This window comes from Lissotriton helveticus, chromosome 2_2, assembly GCF_964261635.1.
Source record: "Lissotriton helveticus chromosome 2_2, aLisHel1.1, whole genome shotgun sequence".
In the NCBI taxonomy this organism is placed as follows: Eukaryota; Metazoa; Chordata; class Amphibia; order Caudata; family Salamandridae; genus Lissotriton; species Lissotriton helveticus.
The window spans coordinates 187,925,710-187,952,281 of NC_136060.1; the positions used below are offsets into that span (position 1 = coordinate 187,925,710).

The 26,572-nt window shown below is 46.2% G+C and overlaps 1 protein-coding gene across 1 annotated transcript in view; it reads left to right on the forward strand.

Annotated features, from left to right (window-relative positions):
* The window catches only part of RFC1 (replication factor C subunit 1), a 711,111-nt gene that overhangs the window by 387,922 nt on the left and 296,617 nt on the right, over positions 1 to 26,572 (forward strand). Inside the window, exons 10-11 of the mRNA XM_078678327.1 lie at positions 472 to 576; positions 24,534 to 24,713. Of these exons, the coding sequence (XP_078534453.1) occupies positions 472 to 576; positions 24,534 to 24,713 (285 nt within the window). The remainder of the gene's footprint in view (positions 1 to 471; positions 577 to 24,533; positions 24,714 to 26,572) is intronic.

Genomic DNA, 26,572 nt, shown 5'->3' on the forward strand with positions numbered 1-26,572 from the left:
TTGAAAAGTTGATTTGAGGAACAGTATGAAAAGGTTTTTATGTTGTGCTGTGGTTTGGGTTTAGCTTTCTTTAATCCTGTTGAGGAAGTAGGTATTAAATGTCATCACATGGCTAGTTTATTAAACATTATATATTTAAACAGGTTTATTATGAAATATCATTGTTGATGGACATCATTTTATTCTTGACTTAATTGAAAAAACTATTTTCTAGATAGGCACTTCCAGTACGTATTGAAAATAAACAAGTGATTTAGGGCCTTACTTGAAGTTTGAAAGACAGGGTATTCCTTTAAAAATGCGGCAGATGTTCTGTCCACTGTATTACTAGTGCAGTATAGTTATTACCACTTTAAATATGGCAGACAGACCTCCTCCACATTTTCATAGAGTACCCCGTTTACCAAACTCTTCAGTAAAGCCCATAGCATTCCTGGTACATATTAACATATTTTTTTTTTCTTTTGAAAGTCAAGTCCTGAGGATTCTGAAAAGAGACGTTCCAATGTTAAGGCATACCGCAACTTCTTGAACAGAGATGGTCCCAGAGCCCTGGGTTCAAAGGAAATACCACAGGTCAGTTCTAAGCCACCTTATCAATAAACAAACACACACTCGCTCACACTCTCACTCACACTCTTTCCTGAGAGATTGATAAAGCATAGTATTTTCAGTGGTTATTGTCAGTGCTTATGACGTGAAGTTCCATGATTTATTTTCCTCTTCAGCTCAGCGTTAATACTTAGGTGTATATACTATGTATAGGGAATTCATGGGTGACTAACCTTTAGCTTCCATGGAAGACAAATACTGGGATGGAAGGTCTTCTGAATGGTTTTGGAGTGTGCTTTCCTGCCGTCTGCTGATCTTCAGGCAAGTCACCAGAAAGTTGCTGTAGTTTATTTGTATTTTTATCTTGGTGAGCATGACATTTATTCTTGTGCGCTGAGGCTCTCCCTGTTAACATCAATAGGGACCCTAGAGGTTAGATCCAGTGTGAAGGTGGCTCGCAAAGTACACACTTTTTTTTACAGAATGGCTAGTGCCCTCACTGTCCACACCGTGGTAGTCTGACATTGAGGCAGCCTTAATACGTAGTCACCCGTACCCATTGAGGGGGGTTGCCTACCAGCACACACCTGAAAACATTTGTTCCATCCCCATGTGGGTTCTTTTGGCCTCTAACATGTCTGAGGTATGTGTTTTGAGAGTGTATGGGGTTCTGTTGTGTTTAAGGTAATGTAAATTGAGCTGGTCTATTACATTCCAGCTCCCATGTGGACCTCCCCCCGCCCCCCACCTCCTCCCCAGTCCTTGCACAAGCTTGGCAGGTTGAGAAAGGAACCAGTTTTTTTCTGTGTTGAGCTGAGATTTACTCTTTGCTGGGACATCAAGGTAAGACTGCTTAGTCCTAGACCCCTCTTCTCTGCTGTTGGAGCCTGTGCATGTTTCCACTTACCAGCTGTAGCTAGGGAAGGTTTCCCTATTGAAGAATTTACAATTTGAACCCTTTGTTCCCACCCCTGGATATATGTAATCTCCTACTTTGGCCTGGCTTGCACTAGTAGCTAGCTCCGTCCCCTTGGGTGATGTGCTATTAGAAATTCCCAACTCTGGCCAGAGGACTGTGGTGTTAAGACCCCACCTCTGTTTTATGTCATGTGACCCTTTATCAGCACCTTGACCAGCCACTACCCTGTTACAGCTAGCCCATGGCTACTGGACTAGTTGGACTCCAGAATGCGTGCCTAGACATCAGGCATCACTAATCGGAACCCTGACACAACTAAAGCTGTGTCCTCTCCAAGGAAGGGCGGGCAACTCTGTTTCTTTGGGTGGTGAGACAGTGGCTGGACGAGGAACATTTGACTTCCTAACAATTGCTGAAGCCATATCACTTCAATACAAGTATTGGGACTTTGTTATTGCTTTGAGTAACCCTGTGCAACATGGTCATTGAATTCTATTGTTAACTGTTTTTATGGCGTTTAGCCACTAGGCACTATAATACTGTTTGAGGTCATAACTGTGGCCCACAGAGTGGTATAGACTTTTGGTTTTCAGTGTGTATCTTAGTTTGTGTGTAGTATATGTTCGAGGCATGAGTGCTGTAGATACACATGCTTTGCATAAGTCCGCCACCTAGTGTTGGGCTTGGATAATTATAAGTTGTTTTTGTTACAAGAAGTTTTCTCCCAGTCACAAGGCTGTGTGACTCTTCCTCTTGGGAATACTGTGTAGGGCTATCAAAGCCATCATGAGATTGTTTTATTCTGTCAACTGGTTTGGTTGTAGTATCCCGTGCTCCGGTTCGAGTCTCCTTCGGTCTGGGATATATATCTCGATGGTACTGTTTTTGATTAGTATAGGATACATCTCATACCAGATTTCGTAGCGGATTTTCAACTCGTCTCTTTGGGCTACGGGCCAGGCAACACTTCTCCATTTTGAACGGGATCAACAATGACCTGCTAATGGAACGCACTCCGCTCAGTTTCTGTCCAAAGTGCCACTCCAAATACCCTCACACTGTCCAACATCCCGTTTGCAACTTATGTCTCCCGACCAAACATCGAGAGGACACCTGTGAGGCCTACAGCAGGGGCCTCTGCATCTCTTCCATCCGAGACCAAACCATCTCACTTTACGGTCTCAGCACCGAAAAAAATACTTTTGGAATCAAACCTTCCTTTATCAAAGACAAAGCGTCCTCCACCGAAATGCTTTGTTTTTGGTCCAAATTCTCCCCCGGACCTAATCCTTGAGCGCTTTCACCAAAAGCTTGATCCGAAACAAAAAACACTTCAAATTCAGCCTTGAACAAAGAAAAGTATGATAGAGCCACCAAAAGAACAAACTCCTAAGAAGCAGTTGAGTTTTGAGAAAGCTTTGGACATTCCTGTTCAACCCCTAAAGAAGAATAGAAAGGATGCTGCTACTAGTCCATTGCACATTCCCATTCCTTCTTCACCTGAAGCACAATCAACACCACCACCACCTACTCCCCACGATTGTTAGAGGCTGGCAATATGTCTCCTCAGTCAACAGAAAATGAGGATCAAGACATCCCAGCTAACAGCTAAGCATTACTAGCAAGGTATGACAGGGCCCACTGGGCCGAAATGGAGGACATTCTCCCTGAGGGGCACTGAAAAAGAGATCAAGAGATTGTTAATGAAGGCAACCTTATCACCAACAACTCTATTAAATGGCATTAGAAGCAGCAGAAATTGCTTGCAGGAGTATAAATACGAGTATCCTAATAAGAGAGCATGTATGGTTAAGGGTGTCCGGTTTCAAACCGGAGGTACAAACAGACTATATTGAACCTCCCATTTTACAAGGAACATCTCTTCGGCCCCCAGGAAGACACAGTCCTTGGAAAAAATGGAAACGTACACCGAGGTAGCCAAATCAATGGGAGCTCTACAAACAAACACATATAGAGGTTCATTTCATAGGCTCAATTTTAAACAAGGGGCAAGAACACCTTCCACAGATACCTCTGGTTCACAATATAAAACTCGGGGACAAAACTGAACAACTAAGACCTTCTACAGAGGTAACCATTTTAAAGGAAGAGGCAAAGGGAACAATACATTCATTCAATAATCTTTATTTCGGCAATTGCCATAAAAGATACACATAAAATTATAATTAACCAAATTTAAACATCAGTGTTACAGCAGTAATAGGATGGCATACAAATAAAAACAGGACAATGTCCCCATAGATAACAGCATAAGGACTACATCACTCAATAAAAGAATACTATATAGTAGTTGAAAATATATTCAAAATAAAACCAGGACAATGTTATAAAAATATTAGACTCTGGTTAAAAAAAGTCCAATACATAAGAGTTGTGCAATCACTAGTACATGATCTGGTCAGGGATGTGGTGACCTGGGGATTAAAAACCTTCTCTTATACCATACTGCTTCGAGGAATTTAGCCATAGCGAAAACAGTTACTTTTGAGAGATCGGTCTTAAGAATTCTAAAGGCCTCAGAGCATTTGGCAAACCCTAGGTTCTTGCATAATGGAATTATCCAGTACCTCCTGGCCGCACAGTGTGCGGGACAAAAGAAGACTAGATGCAGTTAGTCTTCAAGCCCGCAGGGAACAATACACGTTCTTCAAATACCAACAGTAAACAATGACTCATTTACCTTTCCCCCACAACACCAAACACCAGTTGAGGGTCGTCTTCAACAATTTCTCTGAAACTGGAAGTCAATTACAACAGACCAATGGGTCTTAGACATTATCCAACATGGTTATTGTTTGGAACTCATAACTCCTCCAAATATTCCACCTCATAGACACAAACTATCCATGCAACACCAAATCCTTCTGCAACAAGAAATAACAGCTCTGTTGAAGAATGGAGCAATAGAACCAGTTTCACCACAATTTCACGGGTGCAGGAGTGTATTCACTATACTTCCTTATTCCCAAAAAGGATGGATCTCTCAGGCCAATTCTAGATCTCAAACCACTTAACCATTACGTAATATCAGAATTTCCATATGGTCACTTTTCAAGAGATCATCCCTTTATTACAAATAGGAAACTTCATGGCAACCTTAGATCTAAAGGATGCCTATTTTCATATACCAATTTATACTGCACACAGAAAATACCTCAGATTTCATTTTCAGGGAAATCATTATTAGTTCAAAGTTCTTCCCTTTGGAATCTCTACAGCACCAAGAGTATTCACAAAGTGCTTAGGAGTTGTGGCAGCACATCTGCGCAGGGAAAACATTCATGTCTTCTCTTATCTAGATGACTGGCTAATCAAAGCAAACATATTCATACTTTGCAAACAAAACATTAAAAAAAACTGCATTTACTATGTCAACTAGGGTTTACTGTCAACAAAAATCTCATCTACAGCCAGCTATCACTCAAGCATTTCTAGTGGCCACCCTCAACACAAATCTAGCGTTCACATCCCCAACCAGAGACCAAATACACAATATACTAATGTTAATTCAACAATTTCAAACAGGAACTCACATTACAGCCAAAATATCTCAGAATTGTGTGCATAATGGCATCTTGTATTTACATAGTCCCACATATCTGAAAGAACCACGTTAGTGATAGATTCCATACCTTAGAATTACCCCCAGGCGTCAGACTGGATCCGTAAAGTTTTCGTCAGCAGCACCCCTGCGCGTCGGTAGGCGTCGTCGTGCGGCTCCGCGTACGTCGTTGGCATCGTAGTCGCCAAGATTACGCCGCTCCAGCAAGCTCAGATCCGGACAGAGTGGTACCCCCAGTCACTTTTTGACCGAGTTATTTTTGGGACCTTTGTCTCTGTTTTTTTAGCTTTTGACTCCTTGTGTATAGGGATGCCCAGTTTTAAGTCTTGCGCGGCTTGTCTCCGCACGATGTCAGTGACGGACCCGCACCGTGAGTGTCTCTACTGCCTGGGGCGTGACCACGACTCAGAGTTGTGCCCCGAATGCTGGGCCATGGCTCCGAAAACTTTGCGGGAGCGGTCCCGAAAGTTGGTGGAGGCCCAGGAGGTGGCTCCTCGCCATTCAAGGTCCCGGTCCCGGAGGTCGAGGGACCGGTCGCGGAGCCCCCACCACCACCACCACCATCGTTCGTCGAAGTCTTCTCACTCGGAGTCCGGTAAGGCGAAGCACAAGAAGTCGAAAAAGCATAGTCGCTCTTCGCCTTCCCCTAGCCTGTCGCTTGACATGGCTGAGGGTGCGGGTGGTGCCACCCCAGCGGCTCCGGCGGAGCCTGTGCAGTTGCCGACGGTCTACCCGCCCTTCCCGGGTCCGTCGGCGACTCCGGCCCAGCTACATGACTTCTGTCAGCCATGGCCCGCCTTTTTGGCCCATCGGGCCCTGCCGGAGTGCCTTTGGGCCACGCGGGTCCGACTGGGGGTCCTCGCTCTTCTTCGTCCCTGGCTCAGTCCCCTACGTCGTTGCCGACTCCGGTCTCGACGCCACAACACCCTCATAGATCCTAGCCGATGTTGGGTGGCCTCGTACGACCTCCACCAACATTGACGTTTACAGCACTGCGTTCTCCGGCTTCCACCCTGACGTGGAGACGGCATTGGACCGGTGTCAATGGACGCCGATACTGACGCCGATGGGGAATTTCTTTCCCTTTCTCCATCCGCCTCCCTCTTTTCCGCCTGCCCAGCAGGTTGGGGAGGACTGAGAGCGGTCTGGGGGACCCTCTCCCAGCCCAGCGCGAGTTAGACCCGGACTGGGAAGAGGATTTAGAGGATGCAGGTGACATCGAACTTTTACTCCAAAACCTGACACACTGTCTCCTTCTACCTTGGCTATGGAGGAGGGTGGTACATATACTGTGGTGTTTTGCTAGAGCAGCCGAGGCGCTCCACCTCCCTACAGTGGCCGTCAAGACTAACCTCCTGACAGAAGTGATCCAGCCAGGGTCTTCCTCTACGGAGCCGCTACTGCCCTTTAATGACGCACTTTCGCACGTATTTTTGGGCACCTGGTCCATGCCCAACACAGGGGCTCCTGTGGATAAGAATGTGGCCCGACGCCATCACCCGGCCCAGGGCGACCCTATTTTCCTCTCCGAACACCCAACCCCTGAGAGCTTGGTTGTCCAAGCCTCTGCGCCCCCAAGCGGATTCCCTGCCGCACTTCCGGACAGGGAATCCAAGAAGCTGGAACAGTTTGGGATGAAACTGTTTACTTCCGCCAGTTCAGGGCTGCGGTCTGTGAACACCGCATGCCTTTTGGACTGTTATTCCCATTCTTTGTGGGACACAGTTGTGCAGGTGCTGCCTCAGTGTCCGGAGGAGGCCCGGACGGTGCTCTCCCAAGCTATTGCTTAGGGGAGAGATGCAGCCAAGTTCACAATTCGTTGTGGTCTTGACACCGCCGTCTCGCTGGGCAGGGCGATTTCCACGACAGTGGCACTACGCCGCCACGCTTTTCCGGGTATGTCCAGAACACTCTAATGGACATGCCCCTTGATGGCACTCGCCTTTTTGGCGACAAGGCAGATTGTGCGTTGGAGCGTTTTGAGGACTCACGAGCTATGGCCAAGTCCTTAGGCATTTCCGCCACACGCACTCCTTCCGCTTCTGCTTCTCGCTCCTTTCGTGGCCAAGGAAGGGGCGCCCAAACACGTTCGTTTCAGAGCCACAGGCCTGCACAGCAACAGTCTCCACGCAGCCACGGATGTGGAACCGGCAGAGGTGGGTCACGGGGCCAGCGGGCGGGTCAGTCCACCACCTCCCCTGCTGCCACTACCTCCAAACCTTCCTAGTCCGGTGTGTCAGGCCCATCAAACGCCAGTGGGTGGCAGGAATAACCATCACTTCCCCCACTGGTGCACCATCACTTCGGACAGGTGGGTTTTACAGAGAGTCTGAAGGGGCTACACCCTCCCCTTCGAGACTACTCCTCCAACCATGTCACCGCAGTACCACCGCATATGTGGGGTGATCACTTGGTACTTCTCAAACATGAGGTTGCGGCCCTCTTGGCCAAGGGGGCCATTGAACGCGTTCCGATGCCAGAAGTAGGTTGTGGTTGTTACTCCCACTACTTCCCGGTTCCAAAGAAGGACAAAGGCCTGCATCCTAGCTTAGACCTTCGGAATGTCAATCACTTCCTCCGGAAGGAGAAGTCCAAGAAGCTCACACTTGCTCAGGACTTGTCTGCCCTAGACCCGCAAGACTGGATGGTAGTGTTGTACTTGCAGAACGCTTATTTTCATATCCCCATCCTGCAGACCCACCGGCGTTACCTGCGGTTCATGGTAGGCCACGAGCACTTTTAGTTCACCGTGCTCCCTTTCGGCCTTACCAGCGCCCCTCGGGTGTTCACGAAAGTGATGGCGGTGGTTGCAGCTCATCTGCGCAGATCAGGGGTTTCAGTTTTCGCCTATCTCAACGACTGGCTGTTGAAGGCGGGCTCGCCTCAGGCAGTCGTCTCCCACCTCCAGACTACGGCTGACCTCCTGCATTTCCTGGGGTTCTCCATCAACGTGCCGAAGTCGCACCTGGTTCCCTCGCAAAAGCTCCTCTTTATCGGAGCGGTTCTGGACACGGCGCAGTTTCGGGGTTATCCTCTCGCAGCGAGTCCGGGACATTCCGGCTATGATTCCAATCTTTTGGCCCTTGTCCTGGATTTTGGTCCGGATGATCTTGAGGCTGCTGGGCCTCATGGCCTCCTGCATCCGGCTGACCAATCATGCCAGATGGCATATGCGGGCTCTGCAGTGGGACCTGAAGTTTCAGTGGGCACAGCATCAGGGCAACCTGTCCGACCAGTCCTGACGGATGCGTCTCTCCTGGGATGGGGGGGGGGCCACATGGGAGAGAGGGAGATCAGAGGCCTCTGTTCTCCGGCGAAGTCACAGCTCCATATCAACCTTCTGGAGCTGCGGGCGATCCTACTTGCACTGAAGGCATTCCTTCCCTCTGTCCGGGGAGGTGTAGTGCAGGTGTTCACGGACAACACCACCGCCTTGTGGTACTGCAACAAACAGGGCGGGGTGGGGTTGTGGACCCTCTGTCAGGAGGCTCTGTGCCTCTGGACATAGCTGGAACACCAGGGTGTTACCCTGGGGGTTCAACACCTGGCAGCTTCCCTGAACGCCAGGGCAGACTAACTCAGCCGCCGGTGCATGATGGATCACGAATGGCGTCTGAACTCGGACGTGGCGCAAGGTCTATTTCAGCAGTGGGGAGAGCCTTGGTTAGATCTTTTCGCCACTGAAGAGAACGCGCAATGTCATCAGTTCTGCGCGTTGGAATTTCCAAGACGGCACTTGCTCGGAGATGCTTTTCGTCGCAAGTGGAGTTGCGGTCTGTTGTACGCCTTTCCGCCTATACCACTTCTGCCCAGAGTGCTGATGAAGATGAGGCGTGACCGGGCCCAAGTCATCCTTGTGGCTCCGGACTGGGCACGAAAATACTGGTATCCCGAGCTACTCAGTATGTCAGTCGATCCCCCTCTGCCTTTTTAAGAGGACCTTCTGTCGCAGCAACAGGAGACGGTCCTCCACCTGAACCTGTGTAGGCTCCATCTACATGCGTGGAGATTGAACGGCGACAGTTGAGGCCATTTGACTTGCCTCCTGAAGTCTGTGATGTAATTCTGGCAACTAGGCGTCCCTCCACAAAAACGGTATACGCCTGCAGGTGGAAAAAATGTGTGGCATGGTGCACAGCAAACGCTGTGGATCCTCTTTCTGACCCTCTTTCAGAGGTTCTCCTCTTTCTTCTTTCTCTTGCCCAGCAGGGCTCTGCTCTAGGCACTATCAAAGGCTATCTCTTGGCCATTTCAGCCTTCTTAAGGCTTCTTGATCAGCCTTCTCTTTTCAAGTCCCCTGTTGTAAATAGGTTCTTGAAAGGCATCACACACATGTTCCTTCCTGTTCCTTTTGTGATGCCTCAGTGGGACTTGAACTTGGAGCTTACTTATCTGATGTGTGCTCCCTTTGAGCCACTTCATAATTGCTTTTTTCATCTAAGCCTCCTTTCCTCTCAGTCCATCTGGACAAGGTTGTTCTGAGGACTCGTCCTTCTTTTCTGCCCAAGGTTGTTACTGCCTTTCACATTGGCCAGTCCATTACCTTGCCCACCTTCTTTCCTCCTCCGCATCCCTCGAAAGAGGAAGAGAGGCTCCACCGTCTGGACCCGAAACGTGCGCTCTCCTTTTACCTCAACCGCACACAACAGTTCCGGGTGGACGACCAACTCTTTGTTGGCTACGTGGGCGCTAAGAAGGGTCGGGCGGTGCACAAACTGACCATCTCTCGGTGGGTCGTTTTGTGCATCAAGGTCTGTTATTCCTTGGCTAAAAAGGAGCCTCCTGTGGGGCTGCGCGCCCATTCCACTCGGGCCACGGTGGCTACTACTGCCCTGGGTCGGGGAGTCCCCTTGCAGGACATCTGTCAGGCAGCTACGTGGGCCTCATTGCACACGTTTGCCAAGCACTACTGCCTGGACAGCCAAGTCCGGAGAGATGGCTTTTTTTTTCGGCCGTTCCGTTCTCCAGCACTTTCTGGTGTGATCTTGGTTTGCAGACTCACCACCGGAGTTGGTATTGCTGGAGTATCTATTCTAAGGTAAGGAATCTAACACTAACGTGTTTCTTTCAGATGCACAAGTTACTTACCTTCGGTAACGAAATATCTGTAAGAAACATTAGTTAGTGTTACATTCCTTACCGCCCCCTCCCATCCTCCCGGTTCTGCGAACCAATATCTAGGGTTAAGGTATCTCCCTTTGAGGGCCCTAGTTTCATGGCACGAGTGTCGGTTTCATGCATGGCTCTGCGTTCCTGGCGCGGTTAAGCTATGTACAGAACTGACGTCCGCGCGCAAGGGCCACGTCTGAGTACTCCGATGACGTCATCCCGGCGATCAAGACGCCGACGACTAAGCCGGAGCCGCAGACGACGCCTATTGACGCGCAGGGGTACTGCTAACGAAAACTTTCCGGATCCAGTGTGATGCCTGGGGAAATTCGAAGGTAAGGAATCTAACACTAACTAATGTTTCTTACAGATATATCGTTACCGAAGGTAAGTAATTTGTGCTTTGCGCTTAAAAGGTTTCTTAAATAAAATGTTTTATAGAGGTTCACTTTGGGCGGGCTGTATCCCGCTGGCACCCCCACCACCACTGCTTCCGCTATGATCCCGACGAGGCCTGGTAAAGGGCTGATAATTCCCTTTCTGCCTGGGAGTCCCGAACCAGTGAGGCATTAGGCACTGATGCAGGGCCTAGTCAGGTGTACGGTACTCAATTACAACAGAGAAAACGCCAAGCAGTGAGCGCTGTAACAGGCTCAGTAGAATGATGATTGACACAAAAAAATGAGTATTTAAATTACCTGATTGAGACTTTTGATAGTCTGGCTTTGGCAGAGCGAGCTACGGGTACCAGAGAGGCAGTGTTACGAGAGGCCGCAAGCACCAAATTCTCTCCAGCAGCCGCGTCCGGTCCGACCTCATAACCGCTCCGACCTCATAACCGCTCCAAACTCAGTCTGTCTGGCAGCCTCCTCGACGGTACTCACTCAAGAGGCATTTTGTGAAAGGATGCAAACACACACCAAATAGTGCCGGCAGTGTGTGCAGCAGCGAGCGAGCTCCAGCCAGAAACGTTAGGAAATCGTGATAACTGGTGCCCGCGCCGGAGGCGGCCCGCCCAAATTATAAGTGGCGCCTCGCATCTCGGCAGACATTGGGAAAATGAAACATTGTTGCAGTGAGTCTTCCGGACTCCGTGTCACGTGAATGCCAAATGAAGACAAACCAGCCCCCACTCCGGCAGCAGGCACAGTCTGAGAGCAGCCTAAACCATGCGTTGCTTTGCTCGCGTATAGCACTCTGGGGTTCACAGTGTCAAGAGGCGCTGTAAATGTGTGACTTGGCATTTTAGTGCGGTGATGCGGACCACGCTAAAATGCGTTAGTCTCACGCCAGATGCGTGGTACTTGGCAGGGATGTGAAAGTAATTTGAGTGGTGGAGATCAGTCAGTTATTTGGATTGAGAAGGATAGCGGAGGGATAGAAGAGGGTAAAAGGTTTGCATTGATATAGTGCTTGTTACTCCTGATGATGTGTTGAAGCGCTTTTTTGACGAATAGCATGCTACTCTGCAACCCATAAAGGATTAGTGGTGAATTAGTATAGTGAAATATGAAATTTGAGAAGTGGACATGTTAGTCTATGACATTTTAGAAGTGGACATGTTAGTCTGTTACTTTGATTGAAAAGGATAGTGGAGGGATAGAAGAGTGAAGGATTGAGACTATTTTGTTTGTTTTGGAGGTCATAGCAGCAGTAGGAGGAGGCTTGGGATTAGTAAAAAGGGATGTGGAGGAGTTTAGAAAGGCTTATTTTGGGGGATCGGTATAGTATAAGAGGTGTCAGATGATGCAAGGCGGGGTAGAGTAGTGGAAAGGTTAGAAAGGGTTATTTTGGAGATCATAGCGGTATGGGTTTTGGGAGGAATGAGCGAGTGGATGTAGAGGATATATTGATAGAGGTAAAGAGTGAGAAATTGGGTAATTTAATAGTTCCCGCCAGCTAGTCCCACTGGCCACCAGTGTCAGGTTCCCACAGTGGCCAAAAGGTAAAGCTTATCATACTACCCAGCATCCCATACTGCCCACCACGACAAGCTTCTCATATTGCCTACCAGGCCAGGCTTCTCATTGTGCCTACCAGTCAATGCTTCTTATAGTGCCCGCCAGGCTGCTCATAGTGCCTGTCAGAGTATCATACAAGTTCTCACACCGCTCGACGGGGCCACCATCTCATCCTGCCCACTAGGGCCAGCTAGTCATACTGCCCACCAGCACTAGCTTCTCACATAGCCCACCACTGCCGGCTTCAGACATTTCCCACCAGAGACAGCTTTTGCTAACACCCACCAATGCCATCTCAAATTTCCCACCAGCACTAGCATCGCACGCTGCCTGCTTCTACTGCCACCCCGTCACCTAGAGCTGTAAGTTGTTCATCTACTGACTAAAGCCTTCCTAATAAATCTCCAACACAAAGTTGAACTTATTTGAACAGACCGAATGACAGCAATATAATATTTACAAGAACGGGGGACACACTCTCTCCAATTATCTCACTTAGCTAAAAAAATATGGAAGTTAGCAATACACAACAACATTCATATATATTAGCAGAACATGTCCCAGGAACAAGCAATCAGACTGCGGACTTTCTGAGGAGATCACAACAAGAAGTCCACGAATGGGAAATCTGCCCCAGTGTTCTTCAACTATACTTTCGCAAATGGGGATTTCCAGAGATAGACCTGTTTGCAACAAAAGAAAACACAAAATGCCCCACTTCGCAAGAAGATAACACCATCATCAGTCCAAAAGCAATTCTCTATGGAGGAACTGGTCGGGGATATTTGCATATGCTTTTCCACCTCTCCCACTATTTCCATTAGTGGCCCTGAAACTCCGGCAAACAACGCTCACCATGATACTAATAGCGCCCACATGGGCTCGACAATCGTGGTTCTCAAAACGCATGGACTAGCTCTAGTCCCACACGAGAAGCTTCACCTCAACCTGAACCTTCTCATGCAGAACCATGGAACATTAAGAAATCGCAATCCCGAAGAAATACATCTTATAATTTGGCTCCTGAAGTTTTAGGGTTTGGATACTTAAATTTACTTTAAGACTATGAACATTCTTAAAGAAGCTCGTTAACCAAGAACAAAGCAATATGCATATCTCCAGCATAGATAACACATATCCATGTTTACCATTCCGGTTATAAAAACTTTCATGGAGGGACTTAAAAGAATAATTCCTCCTAGAATTTCACCTGCCTCATCATGGAATTTAAACATTGTCCTAAGAAGATTAATTGGTCCTACTTTTGAATCATTTCATTCTTGTCAGTTGCAATATCTTTCATGGAAACTTGATTTTTAATTGCGATTACTTCTCTTAGAAGAGTTAATGAAATTCAGATATTAACTCTAGAAGAGCCTTTCTTTCAACTACACAAGTATAGGGTAGTTCTTAGAACCAACCCTGAATTTCAACAAAAAGTAATTTCCAGTTTTCATATTAATCACTCCCTTGATTTACCTGTGTTTTTCTCACAACCTGACAGTTGTAGAAAGAGCATTACACACTTTAGATGTAAAATGGGCATTAATGTATTACATTGACAGGACTAAATCATTTAGAAAAATAAAGAATTATTTGTTGCCTTTGCACCTCCTCATTTAGGGTAAGCAGTTTCTAAATCAGGCATTTCAAGATGGATAGATAAATGCATACCAACATGCTATGCAAAGGCTACGTGACCTTTACCTGCTACACCAAAAGCCGACTCCACCAGGAAAATTGAAGCTTCTATGGGTTTTTTAGGAAACATTCCTATTGTTGTTATTTGCAAAGCAGCAATATGGTCTACTCCACACACTTTAACACAACATTATTGTGTGGATGTATTTGCATGCCAACAAGCCAATATTGGTCATGCAGTACTTAAGACTCTTTCAGACAACTGCAACCCCCACACTTTAGCCACTGCCTAGGGAGAGGGACTGCTTTACATCTACAGCACATATGCCTCGTGCGGATTATGTTACTTACCCTGTAAGCATCTGTTCTTGGCATGTAGTGTTGAAGATTCATATGCGCCATCCCTCATCCCCAAATTCTTATGTAGGTTGCAGTTTATATACTTTATCTCGTACCAACGCATTGCCACATACACAGCATTCTTTACATTCTCACCTACCCACGGCAAAACAATCTGAAGATGGCGTCGATGACCATGTGCAGTATTCCCAAGACGAGTTACTCATCCTTGTGACTCGAAGAAAACTTCTGGAGCAGAACCAACTTGTAATCATCCGAGCCCAACACTAGATGGCGGACTTTCAAAGCATGTGAATCTACAGAAGAACTACATGCCAACAACAGATGCTTACAGGGTAAGTAACATAATCCTTATTTTGTGTCAATTGAAGTATTTTCCTTGTATAAGTTATGAACTGTATTCTGAGTATCTATCCTACCTCAACTCCTTAATAACCTGGGTGCTCTGTCTCGCTCAAGTGCTGCAGAGGAGTACAAGTTAACCATTTTGGTGTCCAATGGTGCTGTGGCCCCAGGACGTCAGTGGTAAATAACTCAAATTGATGCAAAGTAGCTCAGTAACCCCTGACTACCCTGGTGCCCAAAGAACCTGGTAATTAAAACAATATATTGTGGAATGGTAGACTGTAGCATCATAAACTAGATCAAAGGTCTTCGTGCTCATGACTTAGAGAATTGTTGTGGGTGCTAGTGTAGCACCTCACACTCAAAGCAGATTGTTTGTATGCATTTATGGTGACTCTAAATCTCATTTTAGGACATAAGATTTGAGCTTCTTGAGGAGGTCTGTCAAAACATATGCTTTGGGTTGTGTAAATGATGCAACATACGAAGAGGGTACTGTGTATCAGGAAGTCTAATAATTATACCTTGGTGACAAAAGTAGGCTTTGCTCTATAATGATACTTCTTACTGCTGTACGAAATACAGTGGCAGAACACTATGAGCGGGCAAATAAAAAGCAAAATGTGAACAATGAAGAGTAAAAACAAGCCACATATTTTTAACATTGCATGACCATGCTCCCAAAACTTGATTCCATATGACCACGAATAACAACTTCTCGTACCCAATGTCCATTCTTTGGCCATCTCACCATTACAATGCTACGTCTTCGTAACATGGACTTGATTATCATTTGTTGTTGCCTCAAAGCAACATCCTATAATAATAATGCAAGCTTCTCATCATGTCCCTCTTCCATCCTGCAGTGTAGCACTACAGGGTCCTAGGCCCAGGTTCCATACTTTAGAATATTCCACAGGAGTCACACTACATCCATACATTTTCAAGCAGTACCTCTGCTTGCTTGTAGGTGCCATTGATCAGCTCCGTGTAGGCGTTGTATGTGACGTGCGTGGTGTGTATACAGGCTCCACTCCAGCTCGCTGACACCAGTTACTTTCTTTCTGTGCCATCATGCCAGATGTGAAGAGAGCTACCTTAGTTCATTTTTGGGACTTTTGTGCTTTTGCTACTACTGTATATAGGATGTTCCCTTAAAAACCAGTGGGATTTAAATCCCATGGTTCGTGTCACAGACAGATGTGTGTGACAGACCCCCACGTGGTTTGTCTCAGGTGCCTGCAGCCAGGCCATGACTCCAACGACTGCCCTGACTGTCTCGCCATTAATCCCAAGGTGGTTAGGGAGTGCTCCCTGAAGCTGTTGGTCGCCCGACACCTTTCGACTCAGTGGTGCTACGGGTTCTGGTCATGTGGAAGTTCCTGGGGCTGATTGTGAAGCCGTACCCGATGCTCATCACCACGTTCGAAGTAGTCGTCGGTAATCCAAATCCTAAGAATTTGAAGCGGCCTGAGAATGATGCCACAGGTCTAGGTCCCACTCATCAGCCATGAAGCCGGAGACTGGGTCTGCGGCATGCCTCCCAGAATTTCCTGGTGCCAAAGTGACCCCCCACTCAGTTAAACACGTTTTAGGAGGCCATGCACATAATATTTAGGCAGGCCCACCCCCTGGAGAACCTCCAGAACTTTCAGGTTTGGCTGGTGCCTCCATTGGATTCCCGCCATTGGGTTCACCCTCTGCACCATTCAGTCCCTTTGGACTTGTTCCTACATCCAGGTCAGTTCCGGTCAAAAGGCTGCGACCTTCCCCACGTGTGTTCCAGTGCGCCGCCAACACCCAACTGCAACGCCAGCCCTATCGTTATCTCTGACTCAAAAACAGAGCTGAACTGCGTAGTCGGACGTCTGCTCCAGTGTCGCCCAGAAAACGAACTTTCAAGTTGGAGATGGAGCCTAGGCCAGTGGTTTGGACACCACCTCAGATGCTGGTTTAGTCTCTCCTAGTGTGGCTATTGAGGAAGGGGCTGCATTTCCCATGACGGTGAGGAGGTCCTGGACCTTGCAAGTCAAGACGAACGTCTTGTGAGAGGCGCTTCAACTGAGAGTTGCCCCCACACAACCTTTTCTCCCTTTTAATAAAGCCCTCTATGATTTTCTGCTTGGGGCAAGGGCCAAGCTTTGCACAGCGGCTCCTGTGCACAAGATGATTGACCGCCGCTATTGCCCTGCAACTAGGGACCCAGCTTTCTTCACCTAGCACCCCACCTCGGAGAGTCTGGTTTTCCATGCTTCCACATGCCTTGGGCCGGAATTTCCACACTGTTAGGGACTCCATTGCGCAAGTGCCATACATGGTCTTGGAAGAGCCCGAGCCATCCTGACACAAGCTTTTGCTGATGGAAGGAATGCAACAAAGTTTACCATACACTGTGGACATGTCAGTGGTATTCTGTCACCACCCCTGACTGAAGTCTACTAACTCTTTGACACTCAAGTGATTTAAGAACAGCTGATGGGACTCTCCACGGCCCAGCACTTGTCACGTTCTGCCTTCGCCACTTCCTTGCCTACGGTAGGGGCTACAACCGTGCCCATGTCTGCCCAGCCACCACGGCCAACAGGCTATCCAGCCCTTTCATGGCTGCGGACACCGTTTCAACAAGCCCTGTGGGACCCAAAGGCAGAGATCTGCCCAGTCTTCCAGCTTACAGCACCAGCAGACTTCAAACACCTTTTAATATGTCCTTTCATGATCACGTGCAGTCGGTCGGTGGCAGGATCAAGTACCATCTGCCCGATAGACTTTCATCACCTCTGACAAATCAGTGCTTCAATTTGTCCAGCAGGGCTACGCCTTTCCACATAAACTCTGCTGCCCATGCCCCCAGGCTGACTGAGAATCACCTCTCTGTTGCGTCAGAAGTGCAGGCTCTTTTGGCCAAAAGAGCCATAGAAAGGGTGCAGACATAAGAAGTAGGTAGTGATTTCTATTCCCGCCACTTTCTGACAGAGGCCTCAACTCTATAATGGACATATGCCATCTCAACTACTTACTCAAAATGGAGAAATTCAAAATACTCACATTGGCTCGGTTCCTGTCTGCCCCAGACCTTGGAGACTGCATGGTAGTGTTAGGCTTGCAGGGCGCCTATTTTCACATACCCATCCTGTGGACTAACAGACGTTATCTGCTGTTCACGGTGGGTGAGTGACAATCTGAGTTTGCTGTGCTCCCCTCTGTCTTACCAGCACCCATTGGGTGTTCTCAACGGTGATAGCGGTGGTTGCAACCCATTTGGGGATGCCAGGGGTATTCCAGTCTTCCCCTGCCTCGATGACTAGCTGTGAAGGCAGGCTTGCCCCACACAGTCGTCACCTACGACTATGGTGGACCATCCTGCATTCTCTGAGGTTCACTATTAATGTGCATAAGTCATTCCTGACTCCCTCTAAGATGCTCCCTTTCCTCTGAGCCATTCAGGACACACTGAATTTTCAGGCCTATCCTCCAGAATGGCAAGTCCAGGATATTCAGGCTAAGAATCGGATGTATCAGCCGTTGTCCTAGATTTCTGAGAGACTGACTCTGAGGCTGCTTCCGGTGCCTCATGGTTTCCTGCATACTGCTGGTAACACATGCCCGGTGACATATGTTGGCTCTGCAATGGAATCTGAAGTCCCAGTGGGTGCAACTTCAGGGCAATCTCTCAGATTTGGTCCAGATATTGGAGGGAGCTACAAACGATCTGCAGTGGTGGTTGATGAACTGTAATTGGGTCAGTGCCATACCCCTCTCCCTTCACACCCACAACTCAAAGTGGTGACAGATGCGTCACTCCTGGGTTGGTGCGGCTATCTTGGAGAGGTGGAAATCCGAGAACTCTGGTCTCCGTCTGAGTCTCAACTCCACATCAATTTGTTGGAGTTGAGAGTAATCCATTTGGCATTGAAGGCCTTTCTCCCTTCCATCAAGGGAAAGCTAGTTCAGGTGTTCATGTACAACACCACTGCTGTGTGTTACTGCAATAAACAGAGCAGAGTGGGGTCATGGACCCTGTGCAAGGATGCCCTGAGCCTCTGAACATGACTGGAAAGTCATGACATCTTCCTGGTCGGGTTCTGTAAACCCCAGGGAGGACCAACTCAGTTGTTGATGTCTTGCACATCACAAATTGTGTCAAATATCCGGAGGTGATGCAAGGCCACTTCCACAACTGGGGAGAACCTTGGTTAGATCTATTCACCATCGCTGAGAAAAAGCAATGTCAGCACTTTTGCTTGGTGGAGTTTCCAAGGCAGCTCTCGCTCAGAGGCATGTTTTGTTTCGAGTGGAATGGAGGACTCCTGTACTCCTTTCTGCGGACCACTCCTGCCAGAGTCTCAAGAAGATCAGGAATGATCTGTCCCAAGTCATTCCTGTGTCTCCAGATTGGACACTGAGTATGCTATTCCAAACTCTTGAGCACGAGCATCGGTCCTCTGATGAGGCTGCCTCTTTGGTAGGATCTCCTGTCTCAGCAACAGAGCAGGGTCCTGCACCTGACACTGCACATGCTCTGCCTTCATGCATGGAGATTGAGCAGCGGCAGCAGACAGTCTTTGACCTCCCTTCAGAAGTCTGCAAAGTCATTCTGCCAATCAGGTGTCCCTCAACTAAGACCGTATACGGCTGCCATTGGGCAAATTTCGTGTCTTGGTTCACTGCCAAGCGTGTTGATCCCCTCTCTGCACCTTTGCCCAAGAACTTGTTGTTTGTTTTATCGTTAGCCCAGCAACGCTTTCCTTTGGGCACAGAGAAATGCCATTTTTCGGCCTTAACGGATTTCTTATGGTTGCCGAATCAGCCCTCCTACCAAATGTGACCCATTTCCTATAAGGACTAATCATATGTTTCGCCCAGAACCCTTTATTATGCCCCAATGGTGCCTTAATTTGTTTCTAACATTTTCTGTTTGCTCACCCTTTGAGGTCATGCACAGTTACCGTTTATATCTACTTTCTGTGGCCATTACAAAGACCAGGAGAGTTAATGAGCTTCAGGCACCGTCTGTGCGTCCTCCATACACCAACTTCTTCCCAGACAAACTGGTTCTCCGCAGCCGTGCCTCTCTACTACCGAAGGTGGTGACTTCTTTCAAACGCTAGCTAGAGCATCACGCTGCCAACTTTCTTTGCTCTGCCTCACCCTCCTAAAGAGAAGGAAAGACTCCATCAACTGAACCCAAAACGAGCATTGTTGTTCTACATTGATGGCACCAGAGAACACTGGGTGGACGATCAACTCTTTGATGTGTTTGCCAGAGCAAAGAAAGGAAAAGCTGTGCAGGAATGGACCATTTACAGATGGATTGTGCTCTGCATTAGGATCTGCTAAGCTTTGGACAAGAAGCAACTCCCTGAGGGCTTGCGGGCTCATCCCCCAGGAGCCAAGGCTGCAACTACTGCATTAGCTCACAGAATCTCCGTCTTAGTCATCTGTCAGGCTGCAATATGGACTTCTCTGCACACGGTTACCAAACACTACTGCCTTGACAGTCGGGTCCATTTCAACAGGCACTTTGCCCATTTGGTCCTTCAGGACTTCTTTGTCTAATCTGTTTGCAGACACTCTTCTGGGGAGGTAATGCTTGAATATCTAATCTAAGGTAAGGAATCTACGGCTAGAAGTCTCTATCAGATAAACAAGTTACTTACCTTTTGTAGTGTAGTTCCTATATTCCCAATAGGCTCTGCGCATTGGAATAATATATCCTATAGATGTGACGTAGGACTTAGGTTCACTTGGTCTCTATCGAATATATTAAACTTAATTGTGAGTGCCAGCTAGCTCAGAGGTCACTAGAAACTTTCTCGAATAAACAAGAAGGGATTAGTTTCCGACAACCGCATAAACAATCGTAAGACTGGCTGTAAAGTATAATGCATACAGCAGGAAGAGTATTATATAATAATACTGTAAAAGCATGGTATGGTTTCTAAGCCATAAAATACATACATAAATAAATAAAGACTAAAAGTACTCAACTGGTGCTTCTAACATACGCCTACCTCAATGTACCTAACCTAAGTTTAGTACGAGGGAAAGAAGTAAGTGTGTTGTAGCATAAGTTTAGTATTCTTTTGCCAAAAATCTATCCAAGATTTCTCTTAGGGTCTAATCAGCTCCGTACCTTGGTTTAGAATGAAGGAAATCTCTCTGTCTCCAGACTCGATTTCCCAACACCCCGCAAGGGGAGCTTGGAAACACTGGAGCTGGATTTCTAGGCAAGAGAAAACACAGCGTCTCTCTCCAAGCATCTGCTGGAGGGTCGGCTTCCTTCGGCACTTGCTGTAGCGAGATGCGTCTGGCAAGTAGATAGTCGAACTGCTCCACACCACCATGTGTTTGCTATGGCAAGTGTGGGCATATTTATACCTTGAAGGTGCCGAGTTTGACGTACAGTTGGACATAATAACGTCATCAAAGAGTCGTAGTTCTTTGAAAACTCGGAGTTCTTGGACAAATCAATATTCAAGCAAGGGGAAGTCCCTAACTGCTGAAGCCGAGTTTTCCAAGAAATCGTTGTGGCTTTTCGGAACTAGTGGAAGTGACTCATGTCTAAATATGGTTATGATTTCTATGCCTATATAAGGACAAGGTGATTTATACCTAAATAAGGGCATGAATCGGGAAAATTACCCTAGGGTCCTAAAATGCTATACAACACTTTGGTAACATCTAATCTGATAGAGACTGTCAAGCCGCAGGCTCCTTACTAAGCCTACCATCCTCCCCGCTTCCCCCTTCCACACTTCTACAAATTAATGCCATTTCCCATTTGTGTGGCGGGCTGATCATCTGCAAGAGAAAAGGTCCCAAAATGCGAAAAATGAGACGTCCAGAATTGTCTTGTTCCGGTGATGTGAGTAGCTGTAGTTTTTGGGCTAAGACTTGGCTGCCATGCGGGAAAAGCCTACCAACTCCTGATATTTCTGAATATTTAGACATGCAGGAGAGTCCAGGGTGGTGTGATTTGTGTGGATTCCACTTTTTTCTGTATCACAGTGCCCTGCAAGCACACAGTACTCTGGCACTTACAGCCAGTGAGCAGTCTTACTACACATTTTTTTAACAACCCCTGACGTCTAGTGGGCATTCTTTTAACCCTGTAGGTTTGATTGGGAGTATCTGCTCCCAGTTGCCCTCCACGGGGAAGCAGACAGACTGATGATGTCCATTTTTATTAGAGGAGCACTTGGTCATGCCTCTGGGGCTGTTAATCCTCCGCCCGTCAAAGTGTGTCTGGTGACTAGTGGGTGGTTCCATGCTTAGAACATCCTGAGCAATGATGCACGATGGAGCAGTACTATTCAAAAGGTGAACCTCTCCCATTTCCAAGGGCTCCTATTCCATGATGATAGGTACTGCTTTCAATTTCTGTATGTGTGCATTCAACCTTTTCAGGAAGGTGTTGACCTTTCGCCTTCTAAAACATTTCCAGTGTATAAAATACCTTAGAATCTAGCTTAAGGTTAGAAATCTTGATGCCATTTGGACCCAGGACATGGGAGATGTTTACTTTGACATACACCTCCTAGATGTATTCCTCCCAAGCGTTAATACTAATCGATCTTTCTAATAGAAATACTTTTGGCTCCACCAACATGCCACCAAACTTTCATCTCCCATGCGTATTCACGTACTGTTATAAGATTAGATTGTGCGGTTCAGCAAGCCTTTTTGAATGTTTTTTTACATTGCATTACAGCATGCCTTAAGTTTGATTCTTGGGGTCTCTGATGCACTTACTTTTTGTTAACTTGGACTTCTGTTTTTTTTCGTTCAACCTTAAACCAAGTTTTATTGATTTTGTGAGCAAATTCAAAGTATACTATTCTAAACTATACAGTCTTAGTTTACAGATGTAATATTTCATTCCTGATTTTCTTGATTTCGCCTAAAATTCATGGGGATTGCATTTCTTGGTTCTCCTAGTACTTCCGACCTGACTACAGTACCGTGTTTTTTCATACAAAACACTAACTAAAAGCAAATAATCATTATTATACTATGTTTAACTAGTTGAAAACTATTACAAGGAAGTAAAATGTAATTCAAAGTATTATACAACAGTTACCTTGAAACATGGCTTGTGTGGGAAATTGAGTCATTGTCAAAGTGGCCATTTACTTGTGCCATAAGAGATTTGGGAAAATTGTCCAATAATTCACCCAAAAAGTTTTTTAGCCACGAAACTTGAGGCTCAATGGCCCTTGGGGCTCAATCAGAAGCTCTCTGGCCAGAGTGCTGTGCTGAGGGGACCCCCTAAGGCTAGGGGGGCCCCCGCACTGCAGCGGCCTGTGTTTCACCCATGTTCTGAGCACTAGTAGTGGAGTATCATAATGGTTATTAAACGGCAGAGAATACGTATGATGGGTTTTGCATGTGAATGTCAGCCCTCAAGTTTTATTGCCAATATATGTCTGTGTTCAATTTTTTGTTACACTGCACTTCCAATATCTGCTTTTCCGGGGTAGAATCGCAAGATCCCTTCTAGCATGACATGATAAAAATATAATTATATTTTTTATAATGTTGACGTTTTCATGATGTCAAATTTAGTGCATGCAAATTATATCAGTCTGTATAGGCCAGCACCAGTTCATGATAGTAAAAGTATTTTGTCTTAGTTTGCAGAAGTAATATTAATTTCTGATTTTCTTGGTTTTGCCTAGAACTGGTCAATGGATTTAGTATTTTCCCTAATCCATATCCAATCATCTTAAACCATAAGCCTTTTCTCCTTGCTGTCTACACTAGAGGATTAATGGTCAATCCATTGTGATGGCGCCAACAAGGTTGTATGGATTTTGAGAGGTGGATTATCACTTTGACCCTAAACAAACTCTTGATACTCTTCATTCAGGGAAAACAATTTAATGCCTAGACTTTCCTTTGTCTTAAAAGATTCTCCTTGATACTTTGCTCGAAGTTGAAGTAAAAAAAACTGCAGCACGTGGGAAAATTTTTCATAAAATGATGTCTGCATATAAATGCCATGTTTAAAAACATATTTCTTGACTTATATAGAGCCTTCTTGCACTGATTAGTGTTCAATGTAATTTTAGTCACCTTTGTAGTTAGATATAAATTCTATATATATTTAAATTCATTAAAAGTTATATAAAGTAGCCCTTCCACACTGGTAAATAATTGAAATAGGTTTAACCTATTTAATATATAGTGTCTTCCTCTGAATGATATTGAGGAATGGACAATAGGTTATAAATCTCAATTTTTGGGTCGATGGAGGGGTTTATTTATGTTGTGGGCCTGTACATCTTTCAGAAGATTCTCCAGTCTCGCACCACAATTTAATACTGTGCAACTTGCCACCTTTTTACCTGATCATCCGGTGGGGATATTGCACCAGAATGATGCACGTCTTTGGGGTATTATTCACTTGGTTTATTCTTACTGGATCTGTGGACCTAAATAAACTCTCTCTGCTGGTCTGTATGTACTCCCACTGCTAAGTATCCCTACAATGACACTAGTCCACATATCTTTACTGTCACAGTGCTGCATGTACTCGTGTTTATTCACCATATCCTTTCTTACCTTGTAATTACAGCCTGTGAGCCAGTTTGGCAGCGTTGGTTAGATCAGCACAGAGGTATGTGGGTTGGAAAATCTGTGTAGACCCTCACCTGTAGCAATGTGCTGGAGAGTGTTAGCTTCCCTTCGCCTGGCCTGTCCTTTTAGTGCACCAAAGTATTTCTTTATGAATGCCTCTCCATGAGCCCTCTATACTCCCCAGTCATAAACCTTTGCTTCTTCATAGCTAAAAAAAGAATTACATATCATGCACAAATGAGTTGATCAGCGAAATACATGTGGCTGCTTAATCAAGATTCTACTTTTGAAGAAAATCAAAAAGGTGGAATTATCCAGGTATGACTGTTGTGCTATAAACTTGAGGAAGCCACATACATATTGCTCCATTGTTTAGCAGTTCTTAAATCTATTTCTCTCTGCCCTTAAAAATAAAGTTTTTTTCTGGACAGAATGTATTGTGTTGATATTTGACTGTTTATATCTGATCGATGTTTGACAATAGGGAGGCGAAAACTGCTTAGAAGGTATGACTTTCGTTATCACCGGAGTACTTGAATCAATTGAACGAGATGAAGCTAAATCTCTGGTAGAGTGCTATGGAGGAAAAGTTACTGGCAATGTCAGCAAGAAGACAAACTACTTGGTTATGGGCCGGGACGGCGGGGAGTCAAAGAGAGAAAAGGTACACAAATTTCTTTTTTTCTTCAGTATTGCTCATATTTGTCACCTGGTGATCACTATAGACGTCTTGATAGTATCTTTTGCCAGCCTCTTCCTGCTGCTGTGATTATTTCTGTACACAGGTCTTCAGTTCTGAACTTGAGTTCTGCACTTGTGCCACCTCTCCTGATTGTGGTGGGAATTATAAACCCCTTTTATACTGTCAACAATACCCTGTTCACGATCGGTGAACATGGCGATTCTTCTATAGGTTCTCCTCAGTTTCTCCAATATATATTTACCTTGCCATCCCGGTTCCCTTGTTTCAGTTGAAGGTTGAAGCTTTACCAGGTTTTAGTTGCTGGTTATCACATGTTTTTAACCAGGAGTATCTTTAATATCTTTGTGTTTAAAATTACTCTTCATTCTTGTTTCCCCCTCATTTAATTCCATAATGTTGATACTGGCTTCATCTGTGTTTCAAGATGTGCTGGCCTGATATGTGACAAATGATTTCAGCTAGCTGACTATTACTGAAACCTTTAATTGTCTTTGAAGAAGGCATCAAATAAGCTCATAGAAGTTGTGCTGAGATAGTACCAAAATAGTTCACGTGAGCAAGAGATGTGTAAATGTTTATTTTGCAGCAAATGAATACAGCTACTCTGTTAGCTATCACTTTATATTCAAAGAATGCTTCAATGCAGATCTTTGAGCATGATTTCTTGAAGTCCAAGCACCCCAAGTTGTGATACCCTAACAGACAACAAAGTGGTGCACTACATTTGCTTTCGAGGTCACATGGGTAATTCAGTATCAGCCTAAAATGATTCAGGTAGGAGAACACTTCCTAGTAATTGCCTCTGCTTGCTTATAGGTGAGGCTACCAGACTCTACTATGTCTTCACATTTCTTCCGAAAGGGATTACGTGGAGCCAAATAAAGGTGCTACCTATGTTCGCTGGCATCCGTTCTTTTCTTTCTGCGACATTCAATGTAGATCCAGAGCTCCACACTCGCACGTCTTTTGATGTTTTACCAAGTCCAAAATCAAGACCGTGTCCTTGGAAAATGTCCCTCCCGAAGACCAAAGGATCCAAACCACGGGACATCTGCAGGAAGCAAATATTGGTTACAATATCCACACAACATATACTTGTGGTGCTAGAGCTAAACACATCTCACTAAGATATGCACCAAATGCTCCCTGATGCACCCAAAGGCCACCAGAGAGCAAGATGTAAAACTGTACGCCGTGGGGCATTTTCTGCTTCAAACCATGGATTCCAAGTTGTGGGGACACTCCCGTTCCAGGATCCAATCCTGCTCAGAGTTGCTATACTTGGGGAAGGTGGTGTCAAAAGTCAGGGTTCGCCAAAAACTCAAGAAGCTAGACTCTTCCCATCACTCCCGCTCTGAGGTGAAGGTCCACAGTTGACTGTCAAGGATGCATCCCCGCTCCCTCACCTGACTGATTCTGTCATGAGGCTGGTCTCGGCATGATCTGAGTTCTTTGGGGTGTTTTTGATAGAGCTGTAAATAGAAGCCTTCCCAAGTAATGCCCCTCCCCACCTGCTGCACCTTCGGGCCCAATCAAACCACAGGAGATCACCAGCAGATTTCCACTGGCTGGGCTTGCCCCAGTGCTGGCTGACCCCGTTGGATCCCAGTCTGGCCCATGACTGGTGCCAGCTCATACCTCCACACCTGTGCTGAAGGTCATATCTGTCTGTTTGCTCCGAAGGTGTTCCCTCTCCAATGGTTCCTTGAGAGGGTCTGGGCCCAGAAGATGTCCCTTTATCAGATAATCAAGGTGCAGCACCACAGAAGGTTAGTGGCATGGATTCTGAAATAGAGTTGGGCTACCTATCAGGGCACCCT